This window comes from Pisolithus orientalis, assembly GCF_024613125.1.
Source record: "Pisolithus orientalis strain OTSU chromosome Unknown F5J12scaffold_25, whole genome shotgun sequence".
NCBI lineage: Eukaryota > Fungi > Basidiomycota > Agaricomycetes > Boletales > Pisolithaceae > Pisolithus > Pisolithus orientalis.
The window spans coordinates 570,601-593,995 of record NW_026260806.1 but is presented as its reverse complement, the minus strand read 5'-3'; the positions used below and the strand labels follow the sequence as shown (position 1 = coordinate 593,995).

Here is a 23,395-nt window from a genome sequence, read left to right as displayed (position 1 = left end):
GAACCAGACCTTCAGGACAATACATGCCTGCGAATTCAAGGCCTGCAATGCAGAGATTGCAGGGAGTGGAGGGGCTGGTCACTGACAGTCAAGCTTTGCAGAGAGGGTCAACCTGTTTTTCCCAGGACCCACAGCAGGACAACCTTCACGGAGGTCACCATGGAATGTCTTCTGGATGAAGCCTGGCTATATTTGGGAGTATCACCAGGTGATGAAGAACAGGATGCCCCTGGAGGAGTTTGAGGTGCTGGACCACCTTGGCAGGATATTTTCTGTCCTTCAGACATTACCTGATGCGACCAAAGGGAGTGAAAAGAGCCCTGGGAAGACATGGCGGGTGGAGGGTGAGAAGGTGGTTCTGGTGACAAATCCCAAGTTCTACAAGATCGAGGGTATCTCCACCGAGAAGGAACAGCAACAGGCCAGGAGATGAGCATCTTGAGTGGTAAAGCCCAGGAATGCACTGCAGATGGAGCTCCTGGAGCATGCGGGATATGACGAACTGCTGGCTAGCAAGGCCCTCATCTTAGAAAGGCAGAGGCTGAAAGAGGCACAGAATAAGAAGTCATCAAAGGCAAAGAATGCTCGAAAGCCTCCAGCAAGAAGAGGCAAGGCTACCTCATAGAGGGAAGCAGAGGGATGGCAAGGGGGAAGGCAAGGGTATGGGTACAGAGGGAGACAGTGATGAATTCTGTTCATCCAGTTCCCCATGTATCAATGATGTGGTGCCAACTTGTGGTGCACTCTGTGCACTCAGTTGATGCACTTCAAGGGGTTGAGCATGCTCCGAGGAGGAGTGGTCAGATGGGAACATTGGTATGTTATAAGATGGATTGTAGTTGTATTACCAGACATGCAATAGACATAGGAGAGTCAGGGAATAATGGTTAGTGCACTCTAAACAAGTCGCAGGGTGTCCAAGTCAATGTGGACAGGGGCTTTGGTGCTTGATCAATGTTCATTGGTGTTTGTTGCTGTTTGTTGGTGTTCATTGGTGTTCGATGCGGTTCGTCCTGCTGTATGGACCTGTGGATGTCCAAATTAGGTCGATTGAGGTGGTCCTGAGGGGGGACGAAACACCGCTTCAAGCGATCCTGGCATGCTCTGAGGAGGAGTGGTCAGATGGGAACATTGGTATGTCTTAAGATGTATTTTAGTTGTATTACCAGACATGCAATAGACATAGGTGAGTCAGGCAAAGATGGTTAGTACACTCAAAACAGGTCTCCAGGTGTCCCTGTCAATGTGGACAGGGGCTTTCGGTTCTGGATCAATGTTCATTGGTGTTCGTCAGTGTTCATCAGTGTTCATCCTGCTGTACGGACCTGTGGATGTCCAAATTAGGTCGACTTTGGTGGTCCTAGGGGGGACAAACACCACTTCAAGGGTCCAGCATGCCATGATGGGGAGTGGTCAGACAGGATCATTGGTATGTTATATCATGTATGTAGGTTGTATTACAAGACATGCAATTGACATAGGAGAGTCAGGCAAAGATGGTTAGCACACTCTAAACAAGTCACAGGGTGTCCCAGTCAATGTGGACAGGGGCTTTGGTTCTGGAACAGTGTTCTTCAGGTGTGTGTTGGTGTTTGCCCTGCTGTACAGACCTAGACATGTTCAGAACAGGTCAATTGCAATTGAGCTAGGGGGGATGAACACCATGTCAAGCAGCCCAGCATGCTCCAAGGGGGAGTGGTCAGATGGGAACATCAGAATGTTATAAGATGTATTTTTTTTGTATTACCAGACATGCAATAGACCTAGGAGAGTCTGGGAAAAGTGATTAATGCGTTCCACACAAGTCGCAGGGTGTCCCAGTCAATGTGGACAGGGGCATTGCTTCTGGAGTGATGTTCGTTGGTGTTCGTTGGTGTTCGTCTGGCTGTATGGACCTGTAAATGTCCTAGCAAGGTCAATTGCAATTGATCTAGGAGGGACTGAACACCACTTCAAATGGTCCAGCATGCCATGAGGGAGAGTGGTCAGACAGGAACATTGATATGTTATCTGATGTATTTTATTTGTATTACCAGACATGCAATCGACCTAGGGGAGTCTGGAAAAGCTGATTAATGCATTCCAAACAAGTAAACAAGTGCTCCAGTATGTTTACTCAGGGCCATCCATGCTGGACCGATGTTCACAAATGTTTGCCCATGTTCATCAGTGTTTGTCATGGTGGATGGACCAGGACATGGTACTACAAGACCCATGCAAGTGGGCCTGTATGGATGAACACCATTCCAAGTGGGCCAGCATGCTCCGAGGCAGGGTGGTCCAGTGGGCATACTGGTATACTATCTGATGTAGATTCTCTATTTCATTGTAATACATGCAGTAATATAGACATACAGGAATCTGGGAATGATGATCAATGTGCTTGAACCAGGTCCCAGGGTCTCCCAGCATTTGGACATGGTCTGGATAGGGGCTTTGGTAAGGGGTTGATGTTTGCTGGTGTTCATCTGTGTTGTCTGTCATTCCCCATATTGTATGGACCTGTACCTATCAACCTGAGAGCAGAGGAAGAGGTTTCCATGGTATGAACACCATTTCAAGTGGTGCAGCATGGTCTCAGCAGGGGTGGTCAGGGTGGGCACACTACATGAAAGTTGATTGACCTACCAGAGGCTGCAAATGACAGTTCCATCTGCTCCAAAATGAGTGACAGGCTGTCACAGTCAATTTGGACAGAGGCCATGGTGCTGGCTCGATGTTTGCTGGTGTTTGCAAACAATTTCCCATTAGCAGCAGACTGACATGGGCCAAATTGTCAAGGACCATCCAACTGCAGCCTTGGTTGATCATGCAGGACTGGAAGTGGTTGGCCCAACTGTCCAGTCTGGGGCCAGTGGTTGGGAAACTTTTCATTCTGTTTACCTGTCAGCTTTGGATCCAGTTGGATGCAACTTGGCTGAGAGGTTCAGAGGGAAAACCAGAGCCAACATCTTTGGAAGATGCCATTCAGAGTTGGACTCTGAACCAGACCTTTGTTGATATAGATTGTGGTTCCCATTCCTGTGGAACTGAATCCCAGTGTTGCCTAGTGTAGTCTGATCAGGTAGCAACATGTTTGGCATCTTGGGATGATACCTGGCCCCAATGTGAACCCCCCTCTTCAGCTTCACTCCATCAAAACAATTCCAGATCAATCCAGCTGTCCATACCATGTCTGTGCCACTTGAATGACATAGCAGGACCATTTGGATCACACCAGCAAGGACCCTATGTGTCATTCCCTCCTCTTATCCTGGGGGTGCTAATTCTGTAATGTTTAGGAAGCATGAAAGCTTGTCAGGAATGGTTGTCCTGCAGGGCCTGAAAGTCACAATGGATGATGACAATGGTAGCAGCATTCCTAGGTGTCAGAATATCCATGAAACATATATTACCCCCCCTCCCCATGTTCACTCCATCAAAACAATTTCAGAGATTGATCTAGCTATCTGAATCATGTCTACTCCATGGGTACTACATTACAAGACCATCAGAATTGCATTACAAAGGTCCCCATATTTGTTTCATCGACATACCTGATCCCCTCCTCATACCCCAGGGATGGCGATCCAGTAACATCAGGAGGGGGTTCCAGCTTGCTAGGGATGGATGTCCTGGGTGTTATCAATGCCACCGAAGACAATGGAAATGATTTCCAGACTCCCAGAAGTATTTCCAAAGAGATACCACTTTGTGGTCTGACCATCCTTCTACCCCCTGTAGATTTTTTTTCCAACTGCCAATTTCATTCAAATTTCACCTGAGACATCCCAATGGACATATCTATCGACTCCCAGCATTATTTCCCCCAAATTATGGTCAGGAGTTTGTAATTATAATTCCCCCAGGGGCTGTATAATTCTACAGTCGTTAACCTCTCACAGGGAAGCAAGCGGAGACATGATTGCATCAGTCCTTCTTTATTCAACTCTGTGGCAGCAGAGTAGAGGAAGTCACTATCGGTATGTAATTCTTACTTTGTCTGGGTAATGCATGGGGAGGTTTATTCTCCGAGTCTCATTGCACTGATATAATAGACTTGCACCAACACGGTTTGAATACCCACCTATTTGAGAGGCTCCGTTTTTCCTTGAAGAAGAAACTTGAAGATTCTGGAGGATTCAAGCAGATACCTGTCGAGTACTAGTGCTCGAACTGGGGGTGCAAAGATGGAATGCAATGGACCGAGCGTGTGACTCTCTTTCTTAAAGTGTACATGACTGACTCAGACGGCTCTTCCTATGCAAACTTCTTGTAATTTCTCTTTGTTTGATATGAGTAATCGGTGTCACATCCCCATCTATATTGCGCCCTTCTCTGTGAACTGGAAGGTCGTCATCGAGTTCCCTGTACAAGCGTCATTGTGTTAATATAACGGCTGAGATGCGTTGCTTTGTGCACCCGAAATGCAAGCATGACCAAGTCCTACGAAGTCTGGAAGCGTGGTTTGCCTGGGAAACCACACATACTGGATTTTTTTCCCTGTCAGTGCTAACAGTACTAAACTAGGAATACTCCTCTGCCGACTGGGAGCAAACGGACCTACGAAGGCGTGGAACCTCACTAATGGTGATGAGCATCCAGCAGGAAAGGGCACACGGAGAATGAGTGCAACTAGAAGAATTGAAGATATGACGAATCGGTCTGCGAGGCCTTCACCCCTCGCACCTCTTCAACGTTCAACCTCGACGATGTCAATGACTCTCGGCCGCAAGAGATTGTGGTATCTTTGTGTAATGGACATCGACCTGCCTGCTTATTGTAGATAGGGATAGATGACTCGCTACTAGCTATTTGTTCGTTGCCTTGGGCCTTCGGAGCAGAGAAGCCCAAGACATGGCTCTATTCGAGAGGTATCTTCGTTTGTACGTTTACTGCTCATGCGACGTTGCGAGCGATTTACATTAGCCTGCTCGCATGCCTTTTCCTGACAAGTAAGCACAAAACCGACAAGGGAGTAGCCTATCACAACTCAATTAATGACGTTCTCTGAAGACACTAGTGCTGTATGAACCCTGCCACATGCCCTCATATCTTGTATGTATGCCCATACCTTCATGAGATTTTGACCGGAGGAATGCCACATATCGTCAGTGCTGTAAGACTTTGCATATAGGTTTAGCTTTCAAGCCCGCATCAGTAAGCGAATAGATGGGTTAAACCTGTTTAAACCTGTCACCAACTGGTCGTGCTAACTGTGATTCCATCATCCCTTGTCCCTCTGGTGTGACCCAAAGTCGCATTATTGTAGAGCAAGTGAATGTGTCCACTCAGCAATTTCTGGCACAACGTATTTGACTAGGGGATGCCTATAGGCTCGTGCCACCAATAGCCGAACATCACGGCCATGCCCTTAACCAGGAGAAACCAGCAAAATTGTCATATCACATCAGCGCACTTTAAACTTACACAAATACAATCGAGACACAAGTACAAATCGCCAAAAAGCAACCACTCAGATATCCACACCGTCGATATAATCACCAGCCGCCTGGTTCAATTTATCTTCGATTTGCTGCCTGACTGCGTCGATGGTTCTCTGATTCGCGGCAGCCTCCACGTTATCTGCGACATAATAAATGTGTTGGGGGGCGGGGGATGACAAGCGTGCTTACATACCCTTTCGTACATTAGCTTTGATGTTCTTGATGCTGAAGATCAGATAATCATCCACCACGGCACTGCAATCGAATGTAAATGCAGAGAAACGCATTACAAGTGCTCCATTTGTAACCCTTGCAGAGAATTAGTGAACCCTCGAAAAAAAGTAGCGGAGGAATACATACGATGCTGCGTTAACACCGAAGGACCCCTTGGTACCACCAGCGGTGAAGCTCCTGAAGAATGCACGCTTTTCTGCCTGGCTTCGAAGAGATTCCATGGCTCGAATAACAACTGATTTTTCTGCCTCAGAATAGAGTGGGTCGTTTCTGACATTTGCGATCACATAGTCGCTGAAGTTCTCGGCACCGGTTGTTGTGCCATCAACGAAATCCGAAGACCACTCGTCAGCCTGCTTGAACCATCCAATTTGGAAAATAGACGTCTTGAATGCATTCCAGTATGCCTCGGTATGGTCATCGCTCCCCACTTCCTTGGCGGCAACGCGAGAGGCGAACTCGAGGGAATTGGCAACGTCCGTCTAAATGATAGCAAATGCAAATGAGGCGTCAATACTTGTCATCATCTTGAAGAAGGTGCACTGACGCGGTTTAGCCCGGTGAGGTTGGCAAGGACGGAGACCAAGGTGCCACCGACGGCAGCAGCACCGTCCTGACCGGGCTCACCCAAATACTTTCCACGGTCTAGTATGCAGACCATCATTGATTTTATAGGACGATTATATGAGGTCGCCTACATACCTCCAACTTCCTCGAGAACTTTAGCCCTGGAGTAGAGGCCGACCTTGAGTGGTGCTAAGGTCGCCGACTTGATGTACGCCGCAGCTTGAGCAATATCGTTGGACATGTTGACTTGAAAAACCTGAGAGGAGTTTACAATAGATGTGTGAGTTACAGTGGTCCTGGATTCAGAACACGTCTACAAACCTCTTTTATACTTACGAGCGTTACAATCTTGATCTATATCTGGCGAAATCGCAATGCTTGCGATGCACCAGCACCAACATGGGATTGTTAACCTGCGCGGCTGGCCTCCTGCCCACGGACAAAACGGTATGTTTTCCCGGTCAGAGAAGCCCGAGAAGATAGTTGGAAAGCGGCAGCCGGTAGGGTTCTCCACTCACATGCTCACATGATATTGACGTGTTCAATGGAAGTAAGAATAATGCTTCGAAGACACGCTTTCCTCCGCGTTCCAGGCATCTGGCTCAGCAGTGCAGGCACGGCGTACCCCAGTTTATCCTTTCGAGGATGATGAACGGGCAACTTGATCTAGGAGATATGTTTCTGTAAGACTGACATAATACTCGCCACCCAACAGTTGAAGACAAGCATCGCATGTGGCTTTTGAGTTCCTGAGGCTAGGACACGTCTGACTGGCTGCGTTTACCCCACATTTTGCAAGAGGTACCGTCACCGTAATGGAATCATCACCACCCAACTGTGAGTTATCGTTTTATCAGCTTGAGTGTCACCATTTAAACGATAAGAGGGGGTTACATCCTTCCGGTAATTGGAAGCCACCAGTGCTATCTGGTGTGAATGGACGCACTTTCTCCCTCGCCACCACGTGTGAGTATTGAAACGAACAGCTGTGATGGTAACACGATGCATCCACGCATCTGGACCCACTGCTCCGAGAGTGTCCTTGTAAATATTCCACTAGATCATGTCCCCCAGAGTTCAATGTATCGGCATAGGGTTTACACAGAAAGGCAAGATCGATACGCTGCATTCTGCACAGGTTACATGCCGCATCGTTTCATGCTTGAGACTGCCTTCGGAGAAGTACGCGAAAGTTGGAATCACAATTGTTGCTTCCCTGACATTCACATCTTGGGCGTTGTTTTTTCCTGGATTCTCCAATGCCCGAGCACCGCCGGAGACGTTGAGTTGAAACCAGTGCGAATCAGAATCTACAGAACAAGAAAGATCAGCTGAATGCGGTAGGTCTTCGAGGCCAGCGCCAGTATTCTCGCATTGTTCAACTTTGTCAACTGGCCGCCTCACGTCTGACAACCAGAATGGACGCACCTTCTACGATGGGATATTTGGCCCGTTCAATCGGTCCTGGTGCCATCTAGCAATACTACATTGTCTGTGCTGGCAGCTAGCACAGCAGCCTAAGGAGGCTTCTCTACGCAGGTCAGCTGCATGGTCCCTACTATGGATTTGGAGTGCACGGTTGACTCTGACATATGATCCATGTCTTTCGGCTGTAGATCCGCCGCCCATGCAAAGTAGTACCCATCTACTTAGGGTGTATGAGAGAACCGACATCGTAGTCCATTCATGCCTAGATCTTGGTGTTCATGTAATGGGCGTAACCGTAACTTCTTCCTGCTGCCATTACGTTACCGGGAATGTTGGATTCTAAACGGGGCACCCTGGAGGAAGCTCTCTGAGAAAAGAAAGGCCAGTTAAATGCCACCAACCTTCCATGCACATTGTGAGGGACTGCTTGTCCTGCGCATCCAATGCTCGCATTGGCTTCTCAAAGTCGAATTCCAAGTTTCTGATCACACAGGCAACCCGTGATTGGATGGATAATCAATGTCGTAGTCCGACTGGGCGTGACCATTTCATTTCCTCCTGTATTCATCGAAACCGAGGCACACGTTGGTTTTCAATCCTAAACGGGATACAAAAAGATCTCATGTCATAGAGGCCAGCTGAATGCGATCACCTTCCTTGAAATTTGGGGTGCAAAACAGTAATTCTGTTGCCAGTCACCTTAACATGGAAGTTTCTTCATTGCAGACCACATGACAATTGGATGTCTTAGTCATAGCACTGAATATCTTCGCTCTTCGAGATGCTGACGGCGACTTGGATAGGCACAGGAAGGTTGGTCAGGTGAGTCGAGATGCGTACACATGTTGTTGCGCCCGGTGGAATACAACTCCGTAACTTTCAAATGGGGCTTGCTCCACTCCCGGCATCTGCCGCTGGGAGATGTGTTATAACCTTTCGTACGCGCACTAGAGTTATCACACGTTGAACTCCTACTTCTAATATCAACCAGCATGTCTATCAGTGCGGCTGTCTGCGTTTCCATACTCCTAGTTTTTTTGCCTGGCGTCAGCACACAACACCAGGTGGGGTTTAATGCATAATCAAACATTTTTGCTCAAATCTTTGTACAGGAGGACGTACGAAACAGCTTGGAGTTTGCTGCCAGAGCAGCAGATAAAGCTACCGGCGACGACTACGCTGGATGGTTCAACACTTTCAAGACTACACTTTTAAATATACACTGGTTTAGCCAACAAGATGGGTTCGTTCATGCTGCTTAACACTTGCTACGGTCGGCTTATGCTCCAACCCAATGTTGACAGGCTAGAACAGGAGGTCCAAGGACTAGTCTTTGACTCTTTGGACTTGACCAGCTCAGAGCGCGATCTGCTCATCCGTGCTTTGAACGCCCTCCAGCAGAAAGCAGAAAATGAACAGGCACTAAACCTGTTCAACCAGAGTGCTCTTGATGAAGTCAGTCAAGATGTAGTTTCTCGTTTACTTTTTATCGGAGGGGGGAATTACCATGGCAAATTCCAGCTTGCCCTTTGCTCGTGAGTTCACTATATGTGGTCCTGCCATTACATCGCCACTCAAGCGAACAATCGTTAGGGAGAATAATGGTGCCGTCGTAGTCTCTACTTCCTACGTCCACTTCAACGTCAATGGGGCGCAATACAGCAGTGTTCTCTATGCAGATGGCAAGGTGGAAACGAAGACTACACTCTGTAAGTAGAGTCCTTCAAAATGCTGACGGGATGTTAACTCAGTGAGCTTAGCGACCCACGTGCTTGGTTTGAACAGTGAACTATACAGCAATGTTCGCGATTCGATTAAGAAAAAGCTTGAGGACAGTGGGATATCTGAACAAGAGACCATTTCTGGATTGTAATATATGAATGCGATGCATGGCCACCATATATATATGTAACAAATAGGAATTATTATCCGGATCAATGGAGTGAACTATGTATATTGCTGAATCCAGGTCCTACGTTGCTGCTGCGTCGCGCATTATGGAGAGCCTACCACCCATCTTCGTTTTTATGCCGGTTTGGTATCACTGCACCTGGCAATTGTACACACTTTTTCTGACATTCTCCCAATCGAATATGTTGGCACTCCATTATGTGTAGGATTACGGTAATATTGTTGTGTGCGTGTGTTGTACCTGGCACAAAATGTCTGCTATGGCGCTCCGTTTGGGTAAAAAATAATGCGCGACACAGAATATACAATGCACGACACAGGACATATAACGCATGATATGCGATATAAGGAGTGTGCGACAAGCAGGGAAAAAATGAAGGAGAGCTGAAATAAATGCTAAATGTCTCATAGACAAGAAGTGTACTCGGAGACAACGCTTGACCCGTGCTTGCATTCAACTGATGCCATCCAGCGAAACAGGCCTACAGCACTTGCTAGTAGAATCTGTTGGAAATGTTACTATATGTTCCGACATCTAGATTGATCCAGACTTACACAGTGTATCAACACGTTGTCATCACATGACATTCTTTAGCAATCAGCTCCACAATGATATCAGTATGATGTCATTTCATACGTCATATTCCATGACCTTCTATGCAGTTCCTTACTATACTGAGTAGTAGTTTCCTTTTACGCTCTTGGTCCATGCGTATCTACTCATGTATATAAACTCAGGGATTTCTTCCTCAATCCCTATCGAATTCTACATTCGTTCTTCACTTGTCTATTTGACAACTGAGCCCCTCAACACTTAACAAGCTTTTATTCAAATCTACTACCATTTTGATTATAAGGCAAGTGTTCGTGCCTTTGCTCTTCGTTTCTCCCGTTCCTCTGCGCAATAGGTTATGAGCCCCACCCTTTACTAGGCGGTCAGCTATTTACGCATTTGCATCGAGCGATCACTGCCGACAGGGCAAATCACGATGGATGTCGTAGGCCTAGATGTGCTAGGAATGGTAGTAGTAGTCTTCGCTGTGTTGCTTGTTGCCGGCCTTAACCAGGCTGTGCTTTTACTTCATTACGGTGGTCATGATCTGATTTATCTACATGAGCTCACTGTGCACTCGGTAGCCTTTTGGTTTTCCTTTCTAGGTCTCTCCACCTGGTGGCGAAGGCAACAATTCTTGCTTCAAGAGCAGATTGTTCGCAGAGCATTACTTCAATGTCTCATTCTTTGTCCTCCAACTCCGCTGCCTCATTACCTTCATTTCCATCTTCCTGATATCGACTACGACGCCGACTTAGATCCCGTTCCACCTTATGACGAGGTTGAAGTGCATGACCTGCCTTCTCCACATCGGGCACCGACTCCTCAGCCTGAGGAAGTTGCTGCTGTCCATGAGTTGCTCGCTCCGGCTGAGCATGTTCTTGCTGTTGTCCCTGACGACAACGCAGAGTTCATTTTACTCTAACTCGTGTGTCATTTATCTTCAAAATTATGGGAACTAATCTACAGTCTTTACAAAGATGTCTTTGGTCGTCACAAAGAAACTCGAGCTCGCTATCACTGAGCACTGTGATGGGATGTATGACGTAAAGTGGCAGAAGTATGCGGTAAAGGAGATCATAGAATATACCAAGATGTTATACATATGCGACTGTGCGAGTTGGAGAGAAGTGGTTCCTTCGTTGGTGGCTTTTTTCAAGAAGCCAAATCCTGCGACCTATCTTGTTCCCATTGACACTGTGGAAACAGCATGGCAACAGATGCCCCACTTTCCTGGTTTCGAATCACCCTTCTTTTATCCGGGTCTCCATCTTGCCTTCCACGGTTATTTAACCGACTTCTTCCCTAAATTGTCCCATACCTTGACTCCTCATGCTATCGCTAACTTCAATGGTTGCGATCTTCCCAGTGCCTACTATGAAGATCCTTCCCTCGACACTGTTCCCGCATTCACCATCACCCACGATATGTTTTGTTATGTCTACTACAACGTCCACCCACTCTACGATCCCTGCTTCAATGGCATCATCCCTCCTCTCTGCCTTTTGAACCAGCATCTTGAGTTCCATTTCAGAGGAACTTGGGTTGACGGATCAACCGACGTTGCCTGTATCCCGGGATGGTTCCAAGAATGCAGATGCAGAGGAGACAGGTTTGATAGTGACCTCTTTAGGTCTTTACAACGGTATAGGGACATGGCAGATGTGGGAGTTACCTTGCGATATAACTCTGCTAACCAGCATCTTTCATGGGGTCTCGGCCCCACTGACTGCAGACTTCGCTTACTGGCCCGGAACAGAGGAGGTTTTACACTGATCTCGAACGTGTCATGGACTGACAGTACTTTTGACTATCTCGCAGCTCCCCGACCTCGAGGAATTCGCTCCATGGCTCTTAGCAGAGCTCGTGAGTCTCGCACCATATGCCAAAAGCTATCCTCTTCCAAACTCGCTGGACGCACCATACGTATCAGGTGGCCGAAACCATTGGTTAACTAATACTTGTAATCTTTACGAGTCTTACAATTGTCTTGAAGTATTAGTTAAGGACAAGCATCCTCGCTACTCTACTGCCCTCAATGTACCTTATTCTTGCGCCGATCCCTATCTTGGGTTTCATTCAGAGGGAATTCCATTGCATGATTGCAATTGGAGTTTTATGTCTTATCATTATTTCCCTCCACTAGACTTTTTAAGTCTAGAGCGCAATAATTCTCGCATCTCCTCTTGGAGATTCGCTGAGAAAGGTACAAAGGCACCAGAGACCAAAATAGAGAAGCGAAGGAATCCTTGTCCTTACTACAAAAACCAATGTATTCGCAAGCGCTGTCCATCTCAAGCTGCTAGAGCATCTGCTCACAGACCCAAAAGGAATCAGATTCATGAATTGAATCCTCCATCCATTAAAATCCATCTGACTCACTCATTCTTATACGAACACCTGCTTATGGACTTTTGACACTTAGATGTCCGAAGGTCTTTCTAAGCAGATCCCCAAGCTTAACAGCTTGAACTATGCCTCTTGGTCAGTTCTTATGAAGGCTTACATGCAAACTCTTGGTATTATGGGAGTCATTGACGGCACTGTGGCTAGACCTGCTGCTGGTGCAGCAGCTGCAGACATTGCTGCCTGGGTTACTTCTGACACCAGAGCACAAGGCATTCTCACGCTTTATTGCAATCCAATGATTGCAATGTCGATTGATGGACAAGCCTCTGCCCATTTGAAATGGCAAGCTTTACTTAATGCATATGGAACTCCTTCGGCAATGACAACCTTTATGGAATTTCAACACCTTATCCGTATCCAAATCAAACCAAAGGATGATATAATGGCCAAAATTGCGGAGATAACAATGCTCATCACAGCCATTAGCGCTCAGGGCATCGCCCTGAATGATAAAATGAAAGCGCTCATCCTAGTCCATTCAATGACTCAAGCCTGGGAACAAGCCCCAGTTAACATTCTATCATCTATTGCCACCGATCAACTTTCTCCTGATACCGTCATACCTCGCATGAAAGAAGTCTGGGCCCATAAATCGGGCAAAACTATGCTTCCACAACAGGACAAATCTGGGTCTTCATCTACCCAAATTAAACAAGAATCCAATTCTCTTCTGGCACGCATGAATAAACCACCTCTTTGCCAAATTTGCAGAGGCAGTCATAATACTTCCAATCATCAATCTGGATCTGGATCAGGATCCTTTCGCAGTTACCATGGAGGTCGCGGAAGAGGTTGCGGAGGTCATGGACGTGGACGTGGAGGTTATACTCCCTACATTCCACAGCAACAGCAGCAAGGTTCTGGTTCTCGTGGCCGAAGCCAGAACAGACGTCATGGCAAGGGCAAGGCCCGAGCCAACAATCTCGAAGTAGAAGGCACGGAGTCAATTGACACTGCCTATATCAAGGAACTTCCAGAAGATTCCTACGATCCAAACTCCAGGTCCTGGGATGTTTATCCGGATCAGGAAACCTTCGAGAATGCCGCTGCTAGCTTTGAAGCCGGGGATTTTGATATCATGGCTATAAATATACCTCGCGAACCTTCTCCCAAATATTCTCTCCTGGATCCTACTCCGGTTGAACGAGTCTATTCTAATGACCTAAACACATACCTCAGTCAACATATCATCACTGATACCGAGATGTATGATCCTGATCTTTCCCGCCAAGATCTTTCTATGGCGATGGAAACAGTTGGGGACACCCCTAACTATCCAGTTGATGTAACAACCGGAAATCTTGCTCCTTGGTATCTGGAGGAAATTCAAAATTTCCAACCGGATCAAGTTGAGTCAGTCAAGATTCGTGTTAACATACCTGGCTCTAATATCTGCCAATGTTCTATTTGTCACCATGCAGCCACAACTTGCAACCTGCTGGCGGTTTCCCTTCGGGAACCGGAGCAATGGAAGTACTCGGACTCTCATCCGAGGAAGATTTCCCTTCCCCCTGTTGAGCAGGACGGGACACGTCAGAGTGGTTCCTTCGAACCCTCAGTACGAATGGGAAATTCCATTTTGGCTGGCGAGAACTTGGTGGAGGCTAGGATTATTGAGGATCATGGCGATTTGCCTCAGGCAAACAAACGGACTGTTAATCTCTCTTCCCCTCAATTTCGAGGACAGAATCATAGAGACAGAGGATCTCTCCGAAAATCCGTATTAAAGAAAAATCGCCCTATGTCCTTATTTCAATTTCACGAATCTGTGCCAGAATCTCCTGTTGTTAAATCATTTCGTATAAAGCATAATCCAGACATCGAGTATGATCCCAACGAATCTGCCTCTGGGTATTTACCCATGCAATTTGATGGTCATGCCTTCGATTCTTATGACTGTTACCCTTTTGGTGACTATAAGTCATATGCTAATCTTAAAAAGAACCTTCCAAAGGGTGAGTCGTTATGGATGTTGGATTCAGGAGCATCACATCATGTGACTCCATTTAAAACTGATTTCCTGACCTTTCGAGAGTTTAAAAATCCACCTTTGGCCTCTACCGCAGGCACTAAAAAGGTTCAACTTCTCGGTCAAGGAACAGTGGTTATTCGCCTGGAAAATGGCAGTAACCTACCACTGCATAATGTTGTTTACAGTCCTTTGTTTTCAAAGCGACTATGTTCATGAAATGCGCTCCTCAATAACGGGTATAGGAGCACAGCGACACTTACTGGCGAAAACTATCAGAGCACCAGATGGCCAGATTGTCCTTGAAGCAAAAGTAGCTTCACCAACTTCACCTCTTCATTGGTTTGTGGGCATACCGCTTCCACCTACCACTGCCTATGGGGTCCTTTGCCCTCTGGTCAAGGAATCTCAAGAGTCTCTCTGGCATAATTGCATGTGTCACCCTGCACAAGCAGTTCTCAGACATATCCGCCAATTAGGCCTGAAACAAGATTTACAAATACAGGGGGAGACTACCTCTTGTAAAGGTTGCGCTCAAGGCAAACTTTCTTCTGAAGCTTTTAAACCTTCATGGAAACGAGCAACTAAACCTCTCGAGTTGGTTCATGCCGACTTACTCGAATTACCAGTCGAATCCTATTTTTGGTCCAAATATATCTTAACCCTCTTAGATGATTATTCATCTTATGGTTTTTGTCTCTACCTTCGCAACAAATCCGACACCTATACTGCTTTTGCCAATTGGATGGTTTCCATGTAAAATACTACTGGACATCATCTTCTTGCGCTCCGTTCGGATCACGGGGGAGAATTTATGGGTTCCACTTTCAAAGCGCTCCTTTCTTCGCATGGGATTACCCATCATCTTTCCATTGCCGACCAACCTCAACAAAATGGTCATGCAGAACGCTTTAATCAGACTATTTCCAAAAAAGCTGGGACCATTCGACATCATGCTTGTGTTCCGAAACGCTTCTGGAACTTCGCCTTTGACTGTGCACTACATGTGTACAACCGTACTCCTCTCAAAAGGATTACTTTCAAGACTCTGGTTGAACTATTCTTAGGAAAAGTCCCGGATATTTCCTATTTTCGCACCTTTGGCTGCAAAGCCTTTGTATGGGTTCCGAAAGAACAAAGAAAAGACAAACTGGAACCTCATGCAGTCGAAATGATATTTTTAGGTTATGAACCTAATACCAAAGGATATCGGTTCCTACATGGACAGAAGATTATTCTTTCTCGCACTGCAAAATTTGTAGAAGACTCTTTTCCTTTCTGCTCTGATTCCAAGAAATCCGAAACCTTTGACCCCGATACCGAAGACGACCATGATTCAGATACTTCCAACTCTGAAAGCCTACATTCACTTCCAGATCCTGATCAGATCCAACCAGCGCCTCATCAACTGCCAACCACCTCGTCCAAATACTCCACCACAAAACCCACAGCAGAGAGCTCCGGACCAGAATAATAGAGCTCAACAACAACAAAGAAGAGCACCTGCTGCTGCACCACCAGTCTGACCCTCGTCATCTTAGGCATCCTTATGAACCTCAACCTGTTCAAGGAGACTCAGCGTAATGTTCAGCAGAGCTCAACCTCCTGATGACAGAGAACCTTGTCCAAAGCGTTGTTTTATACCTGTATCTCGTCCAGGGAATCTCTATGGAGACAGACCCCCTGTTGACATTGAACGAGATATTCAAAGAAATCGGGATCAAGCACAACAGTGGATTCATAATGCTGAGCAGCATGCTCGCAATTCCAGAGAAGATATTCGGAGATATGCAGAAGAAAGAAGACCTCCTTCTCCAAGGTTACCTCCTGCAATGATTCCTCCTGAAGTTCCTCATCAGTGGACTGAACATCCACAAGGAACAACTCCTCCATCTCCTGGATCTCCACTTACTCCAGTTCCGGACACTCCTGATTCTCCTAAAGGCATGCCAGACCAACATGCACAAATGCCAGGTCCTGAAATGCATCCTTTTGAGTTTGCATTGGCTGCTAGGATAAAAGAATCACCAGAACATTATAAAGATGTGCTCAAGTTATCTCCCGATTTGCAAAAGAAATGGTTTGACGCAATGAAAGACGAATTAAAGTCTATCGAAGAAAGACAAGTATGGACTCTGGTGGATCCTCCTAGAGATCGGAAACCAGTCAAGTGTCGATGGGTTTTCACTATTAAAAGCGATGGTCATTATAAAGCTCGTCTTGTGGCTAAAGGCTTCACACAAGAATTCGGTACCGACTTTGAAGACACCTTCTCTCCAGTGGCTTGATTCGAAACTGTTCGAATCTTACTCGCATTTACTGCTCAAAGAAATTGGGAAGCAGAAGCCCTGGATGTTAAAACTGCCTTTTTATATGGCAACCTTGATGAAGAAATCTATATGGAGCAACCAGAAGGTTTCAAAGTTTCAGGTCAAGAACACAAGGTTTATTGGTTGCTTAGAGCCCTCTATGGCTTAAAGCAAGCTGCATTGGCATGGAATAAAGCCCTTCATCTATCTTTACTCGCAATGGGCTATCTATGATCCAAAGTGGATGCTTGGATCTATATCCATTCTTCCAAAGCTGGAATTGTCATTTTTCTCAGTCTATGTCAACAATGGACTCTTTCTAGGATCGGACAAACAGTCTTCTCAAAGCCAAGAAAGATCAATTTATGAAGAAATGGGAATCTCGTGATCTTGGTGAAGTCAAGGAATATCTTGGCATTCAAATTCACCATGATCGATCCAAAAAGGAACTTTATCTCGATCAGATACCTTATGTTAAAAAGGTTATCAAACATTTCAACATGGAGACTGCTCGAAATGTTTGCACTCCATTACCATCGGGATATCAACCAGAAAAAGCACCATCAGATTACCAAGCCACATCTTCTCTTCGGTCACAGTACCAGTCTATTATTGGGTCATTACTCTATATGGCTCTCAGGTACTTGTCCCTGATATCACCTATGCAGTTATTCGCATGTCACAATATATGGCGAATCCTACCGAAGATCACAGAAATAAAGCCTTGCATATAGTTCGCTATATTGCATCTACCCCAAAATTGGCTTTATATTATTCGGGACTTGAATCTCGAATCTATGGCTTTGCAGACTCTGATTGGGCCGCTAATAAAGACACTCATCATTCAACTACTGGTTATGCCATGTTCCTTGGATCATCCCTTATTTCTTGGTGCTCTCATAAACAGAAGACAATCATGCTCTCCTCTACAGAAGCCGAGTATATGGCTCTCTGTGATACTGCACGTCAAATCAAATGGCTCGCTATGCTATTTGATGAACTCAAACTCAAGACTGAGAAAACTATTCTCTATTGCGATAATATGGGAGCTCGCTTCATAGCTGAGAATCCTGTATCAGATGGTCGTTCTAAACATATCGACATCCAATGGCACTTCAGTTCACTGAATGTGTTCAAGATAATTTGTTCAGTATTGAATATGTGCAAACTGACAAACAAAAAGCAGACTGGTCTTACAAAATCCTTGACTGTGGCAAAAATTTGAGACAAATCGCTTGTCGATGGGACTTGTTACACTCCCATTCTAGAACGAGGGGGAGTGTTGGAAATGTTACTATATGTTCCGACATCTAGATTGATCCAGACTTACACGTGTATCAACACGTTGTCATCACATGACATTCTTTAGCAATCAGCTCCACAATGATATCAGTATGATGTCATTTCATACGTCATATTCCATGACCTTCTATGCAGTTCCTTACTATACTGAGTAGTAGTTTCCTTTTATGCTCTTGGTCCATGCGTATCTACTCATGTATATAAACTCAGGGATTTCTTCCTCAATCCCTATTGAATTCTACATTCGTTCTTCACTTGTCTATTCGACAACTGAGCCCCTCAACGCTTAACAAGCTTTTATTCAAATCTACTACCGTTTTGATTATAAGGCAAGTGTTCGTGCCTTTGCTCTTCATTTCTCCCGTTCCTCTGCGCAATAGAATCTAGATATTCCCGCCGCAGAAACGACATGAACTCAGGAGAGATAACGTCGATTTATCGATTGCATGAGGGTATCACGATTCACCAAGGCTTCCAACTATCGATGTAGTGATAAGTGTCTGACACAATTTCCAGGTGCAGCGACCATGTAAAAAATTGTAACCAACGAAAACATGACGATGTATGGTGAGCTCTACACAACCCAGGACACAACAACATGGGACCAGGATTCAGCGCTCAGCAACATAGTTGTTTCCACCAGTCCGGTTAATGATTCTTATTTGTTAGATATATCAATGGTAGCCACGCATCGCATTCACATATTACAATCCAGAAATGGGCGCCTGTTCAGATACCCCACTGTCCGCAAGTTTTTTCTTGACAGAATCGCGAACTTTGCTGAATAGTTCACTGTTCAAACCAAGCACGTGGGTCGCTAAGCTCACTAAGTCAGCATCCTGTCAGCGATTCGAAGCATTCTACTTACAGAGTGTGGTCTTTGTTTCCACCTTGCCATCTGCATAGAGAATGCTGCTGTATTGCGCCCCATCGACATTGAAGTGGACATAGGAAGTAGAGACTGCAACGGCACCATTCTTCTCCCTGAAGATTGTTCGCTTGAGTTGCAATGTAATGGCAGGATCACATATTGTGAACTCACGAGCAAACGGCAAGCTGGAATTTGCCATGGTAACTCCCCCCTCCGATAAAAAGCAAATGGGAAACCGCGTCTTGACTGACTTCATCAAGAGCACTCTGGTTGAACAGATTTAGTGCCTGTTCGTTTTCTGCTTTCTGTTGGAGGGCGTTCAAAGCACGGATGAGCAGATCGCGCTCTGAGCCACTTAAATCCAAAGAATCAAAGACTAGTCCCTGAACCTCCTGTTCTAGCCTGTCAACATTGAGTTGGAGCATAAGTCGACCGCGGCAAGTATGAAGCAGCATGAACGAACCCATCTTGTTGGCTAAACCAGTGTATATTTAAAAGCGTAGTCTTGAAAGTATTGAACCATCTGACGTAGTCATCGCCAGTCGCTTTATCTGCTGCTCTGGCAGCCAACTCAAAGCTGTTTCGTACGTCCTCCTGCACGAAGATTGAGTAGGAACGTTTGATTGTGCAGTAAACCCCACCTGGTGTTGTGCGCTGACGCCAGGCAAAAAAACTAGGAGTATGGAGACGCAGACAGCCGCACCGGTAGACATGCCAGTTGATATCAGAGGTAGGGATTCAACGTGTGATAACTCCGGTGTGCGTACGAAGGGTTATAATACATTCCCCAGCGGCAGACGCCGGGAGTCGAGCAAGCCCCATTTGAAAGTCGTGTTCCACCAGGTACAAGAACATGCGTGCTCACCTCGACTCGCACCTGACCAACCCGCCTGTGCCTATCCAAATCGCCGTTAGCATCTCGCAAAGAACGACGGCTACTAAACATCCAGTTGTCACGTGGTCGGCGACGAAGAAGCTTCACACAAATCTACTCGGGTTAAGATGGCCGGCAACAGAATTGCTGTTTGCACCCCAAATTTCATGGAAGGCAGGGAAAAACTTCCAATGCACGGAAGGTGATCGAATTCAGCTGACCTCTACGACAAAGGCTTTCTTCTTATCCCGTTTAGGATTGAAAACCAATGTACGCTTCGGTTTCGAGGAATACAGGAGGAAATGAAACGGTCACACCCAGTCGGACTGCGATGTCGATTATCCATCCAATCACAGCTTGCCTATGTGATCAGAAACTTGGAATTCGACTTTGAGAAGCTGATGTTCTCGTTGGACGTGCGAGACGAATGGCCCCTGAGGTGCACAGAAGGGTGATGGCATTTAGCTGGCCTTTCTTTTTTCAGGGAGCTTCCTTCAGGATGCTCCGTTTAGAATCCAACATTCCCGGTAACGTGACCACAGCAGGAAGAAGTTACGTCCATTGCACGAAGTCCAAGATCTAGGCATGAATGGACTACGATCTCGGTTCTCTCATGCGTCCGAAGCTGATGGGTAATACCTCGCACAGGCGGCGAACCTAGAGCCGGAAGACATGGAATGTATGTCATCAAACATGCACTCCAACTCCAGTAGGGACCATGCAGCTGACCTGCATAGAGAAGTGTCCTTAGGCTGCTGTGCTCGCTGCTAGCACAGACAATGTAGTATTGCTAGATGGCACCGGGACCGGTTGAACGGGCCAAATATCCCATCGTAGAAGGTGCGTCCATTCTGGTTGTCAGATGTGATGCGGCCAGCTGACAAAGGTGAACAATGCGAGAATACTGGCGCTGGCCTCGAAGACCTGTCGAATTCAGCTGATCTTTCTTGTTCTGTAGATTCTGATTCGCACTGGTTTCAACTCAACGTCTCCGGCGGTGCTCGGGCATTGGAGAATCCAGGGGTAAACAATGCCCAAGACGTGGATGTCAGGAAGGCAAAAATCGTGATTCCTACTTTCGCGTACTTCTCCAAAGGCAGTCTCGACCGTGAAACGATGCGGCAAGTAACCTGCGCAGAACACGGCGTATCAGCCTTGCCTTTCTGTGCAAACCCTATGCCGATATATTGAACTCTGGAAGACATGATCTAGCGGAATATTTACAAGGTAAGGATACTCTTGGAGCAGTTGGTCCAGATGTGTGGATGCATCGTGTTATCGTCACAGCTGTTCGTTGCAATACGCACATGTGGTGGCGAGGGAGAAATTGTGTCCGTTCACACCAGATGACACTGGTGGCTTCCGATTACTGTAAGGATATAACCCCCTCTTATCGCTTAAACGGTGACACTCAAGCCGATAAAATGATAACTCACAGTTGGGTGGTGATAATTCCATTACGGCGACGGCACCTCTTGCAAAATGTGGGGCAAACGCAGCCAGTCAGATGAGTGTCCTAGCCTCAGAAACTTGAAAGTCACGTGCGATGCTTGTCTTGCCGTTGGGTGGCGAGTATTATGTCAGTCTTACAGCAACATATCTCCTAGATCATTGAAGTTGCCCGTTCATCACCCCTGAAAGGATAAACTGGGGTACGCCGTGCCTGCACTGCTGAGCCAGGTGCCTGGAACACGGAGGAAAGTGCGTCTTCGAAACATTATTCTTACTTCCATTGAGCGCGTCGATCATCATCATGTGAGCATGTGAGTGGCGAACCCTACCGGCTGCCGCTTTCCAACCATCTTCTCGGCTTCTCTGACTGGGAAAACATACAGTTGCATCCATGGTCAGGAGGTTAGTCACACAGGTTAGCAATCTCATCTTGGTGCTGGTGCATCACAAGCATCGCGATCTCATCAGATATGGATCAAGATTGTAAAGCTCGTGAGTATAAAGGACGTATGTAGACGCGTTCTGAATCCAGGATCGCTGTGACTCACACATCTACTGTTAACTCCTCTCAGGTTCTTTCAAGTCAACATGTCCAACGATATTGCTCAAGCTGCGGCGTACATCAAGTCGGCGACCTTAGCGCCACTCAAGGTCGGCCTCTACTCCAGGGCTAAAGTTCTCGAGGAAGTTGGAGGTATGTAGGCGACCTCATATAATCGTCCTATAAAATCAATGATGCTCTGCATACTAGACCGTGGAAAGTATTTGGGTGAGCCCGGTCAGGACGGTGCTGCTGCCGTCGGTGGCACCTTGGTCTCCGTCCTTGCCAACCTCACCGGGCTAAACCGCGTCAGTGCACCTTCTTCAAGATGATGACAAGTATTGATGCCTCACTGGCATTTGCCATCATTTAGACGGACGTTGCCAATTCCCTCGAGTTCGCCTCTCGCGTTGCCGCCAAGGAAGTGGGGAGCGATGACCATACCGAGGCATACTGGAATGCACTCAAGACATCTATATTCCAAATTGGATGGTTCAAGCAGGCTGACGAGTGGTCTTCGGATTTCATTGATGGCACAACAACTGGTGCTGAGAACTTCAGCGACTATGTGATCGCAAATGTCAGAAACGACCCACTCTATTCCAGCGCAGAAAAAGAGATCGTTATCCGAGCCCTGGAATCGCTTCGAAGCCAGGCAGAAAAGCGCGCATTCTTCAGGAGCTTCACCGCCGGTGGTAACAAGGGGTCCTTCGGTGTTAACGCAGCATCGTATGTATTCCTCCGCTACTTTTTTTCGACGATTCACTAATTCTCTGCAAGGGTTACAAATGGAGCACTTGTAATGCGTTTCTCTGCATTTACGTTCGATTGCAATGCCGTGGTGGATGATTATCTGATCTTCAGCATCAAGAACATCAAAGCTAATGTACGAAAGGGTATGTAAGCACGCTTGTCATCCCCCGCCCCCCAACACATTTATTATGTCACAGATAACGTGGAGGCTGCTGCGAATCAGAGAACCATCGACGCGGTCAGGCAGCAAATCGAAGATAAATTGAACCAGGCGGCTGGTGATTATATCGACAATGTGGATATCTGAGTGGTTGCTTTTTGGCGATTTGTACTTGTGTCTCGATTGTATTCGTGAAAGTTTAAAGTGTGCTGATGTGATGTGGCAATTTTGCTGGTCTCTCTTGGTTAAGAGCATGGCTATGGAGTTCAGTAATAGGTGGCACGAGTCTAGGCATCCCGTAGCCGAGTACGTTGTGCAGTAATTGATGAGTGGCACATTCACTTGCTCCACAATAATACGACTTTGGGGAGAGCTTGAACGTTAAAGCGATTGCTCAAGCAGGGTTAGCAGCCGAAAGACAAGAGAACATATTAATAAATAGTAATCTACACCCATGGCTCGTTCCTCGCCACACAATAGAGCGGCGATATGTCAATAGGTACCGGGAGCCAATCGCCACTTGCGGCTTGAAGCATTTTGTGGTCCTGAACAATTCGGGAAAACGACCCCTGTTAAGCGGGCAATCATGGATGTATATATACCAGCTTTTCGAGCTGGGCGCCAATCCCCTCGATT

At 46.5% G+C, this 23,395-nt stretch overlaps 7 protein-coding genes across 7 annotated transcripts; 4 read left to right on the top strand and 3 right to left on the bottom strand.

Annotated features, from left to right (window-relative positions):
• Positions 1-223: 223 nt before the first annotated feature.
• F5J12DRAFT_784428 (uncharacterized protein) lies at positions 224-1,726 on the top strand (the record flags this gene model as incomplete). Its single annotated transcript, XM_051743013.1, has 7 exons — positions 224-392; positions 593-816; positions 936-1,134; positions 1,187-1,204; positions 1,305-1,429; positions 1,526-1,578; positions 1,630-1,726. 7 exons carry the CDS (start codon positions 224-226, stop codon positions 1,724-1,726), a joined length of 885 nt encoding a protein of 294 aa, XP_051598030.1.
• Positions 1,727-5,442: 3,716 nt separating this feature from the next.
• F5J12DRAFT_771517 (32 kDa-cell wall symbiosis regulated acidic polypeptide) lies at positions 5,443-6,586 on the bottom strand. Its single transcript, XM_051742249.1, has 5 exons — positions 6,363-6,586; positions 6,208-6,305; positions 5,787-6,142; positions 5,620-5,735; positions 5,443-5,565 (listed from the first exon to the last, which is right to left on the bottom strand). The coding sequence occupies exons 1-5, from the start codon at positions 6,466-6,468 to the stop codon at positions 5,456-5,458; spliced, it is 786 nt and encodes a 261-aa protein (XP_051598029.1). The 5' UTR covers positions 6,469-6,586; the 3' UTR covers positions 5,443-5,455.
• Positions 6,587-7,564: 978 nt separating this feature from the next.
• On the bottom strand, positions 7,565-8,029 carry F5J12DRAFT_261131 (uncharacterized protein). Its single transcript, XM_051738645.1, has one exon. The coding sequence runs from the start codon at positions 7,899-7,901 to the stop codon at positions 7,659-7,661; it is 243 nt and encodes an 80-aa protein (XP_051598028.1). The 5' UTR covers positions 7,902-8,029; the 3' UTR covers positions 7,565-7,658.
• A 618-nt stretch (positions 8,030-8,647) lies between these two features.
• On the top strand, positions 8,648-9,528 carry F5J12DRAFT_724110 (32 kDa-cell wall symbiosis regulated acidic polypeptide precursor; the record flags this gene model as incomplete). Its single annotated transcript, XM_051741500.1, has 5 exons — positions 8,648-8,719; positions 8,768-8,898; positions 8,960-9,190; positions 9,249-9,364; positions 9,416-9,528. The coding sequence occupies 5 exons, from the start codon at positions 8,648-8,650 to the stop codon at positions 9,526-9,528; spliced, it is 663 nt and encodes a 220-aa protein (XP_051598027.1).
• Positions 9,529-18,812: 9,284 nt separating this feature from the next.
• On the bottom strand, positions 18,813-19,692 carry F5J12DRAFT_894876 (32 kDa-cell wall symbiosis regulated acidic polypeptide precursor; the record flags this gene model as incomplete). The annotated part of the gene is made up of 5 exons (XM_051747779.1): positions 18,813-18,925; positions 18,977-19,092; positions 19,151-19,381; positions 19,443-19,573; positions 19,621-19,692. 5 exons carry the CDS (start codon positions 19,690-19,692, stop codon positions 18,813-18,815), a joined length of 663 nt encoding a protein of 220 aa, XP_051598026.1.
• Positions 19,693-20,616: 924 nt separating this feature from the next.
• On the top strand, positions 20,617-21,387 carry F5J12DRAFT_928581 (uncharacterized protein; the record flags this gene model as incomplete). Its single annotated transcript, XM_051749448.1, has 4 exons — positions 20,617-20,693; positions 20,812-20,978; positions 21,066-21,080; positions 21,292-21,387. Exons 1-4 carry the CDS (start codon positions 20,648-20,650, stop codon positions 21,385-21,387), a joined length of 324 nt encoding a protein of 107 aa, XP_051598025.1. The 5' UTR covers positions 20,617-20,647.
• Positions 21,388-21,893: 506 nt separating this feature from the next.
• F5J12DRAFT_724045 (32 kDa-cell wall symbiosis regulated acidic polypeptide) lies at positions 21,894-22,906 on the top strand (the record flags this gene model as incomplete). Its single annotated transcript, XM_051741496.1, has 5 exons — positions 21,894-21,999; positions 22,057-22,154; positions 22,220-22,575; positions 22,627-22,742; positions 22,797-22,906. The coding sequence occupies 5 exons, from the start codon at positions 21,894-21,896 to the stop codon at positions 22,904-22,906; spliced, it is 786 nt and encodes a 261-aa protein (XP_051598024.1).
• Positions 22,907-23,395: the final 489 nt, after the last annotated feature.

Excerpts from the sequence above, each read along its gene's own strand:
- F5J12DRAFT_771517 (XM_051742249.1), bottom strand. The coding sequence starts at position 6,468 with ATGTCCAACGATATTGCTCAAGCTGCGGCGTACATCAAGTCGGCGACC. Across the intron at positions 6,306-6,362 it reads AGTTCTCGAGGAAGTTGGAG|ACCGTGGAAAGTATTTGGGT; the intron begins GTATGTAGGCGA and ends TCTGCATACTAG. Across the intron at positions 5,736-5,786 it reads TTCGGTGTTAACGCAGCATC|GGTTACAAATGGAGCACTTG; the intron begins GTATGTATTCCT and ends ATTCTCTGCAAG.
- F5J12DRAFT_261131 (XM_051738645.1), bottom strand. The coding sequence starts at position 7,901 with ATGTCGGTTCTCTCATACACCCTAAGTAGATGGGTACTACTTTGCATG.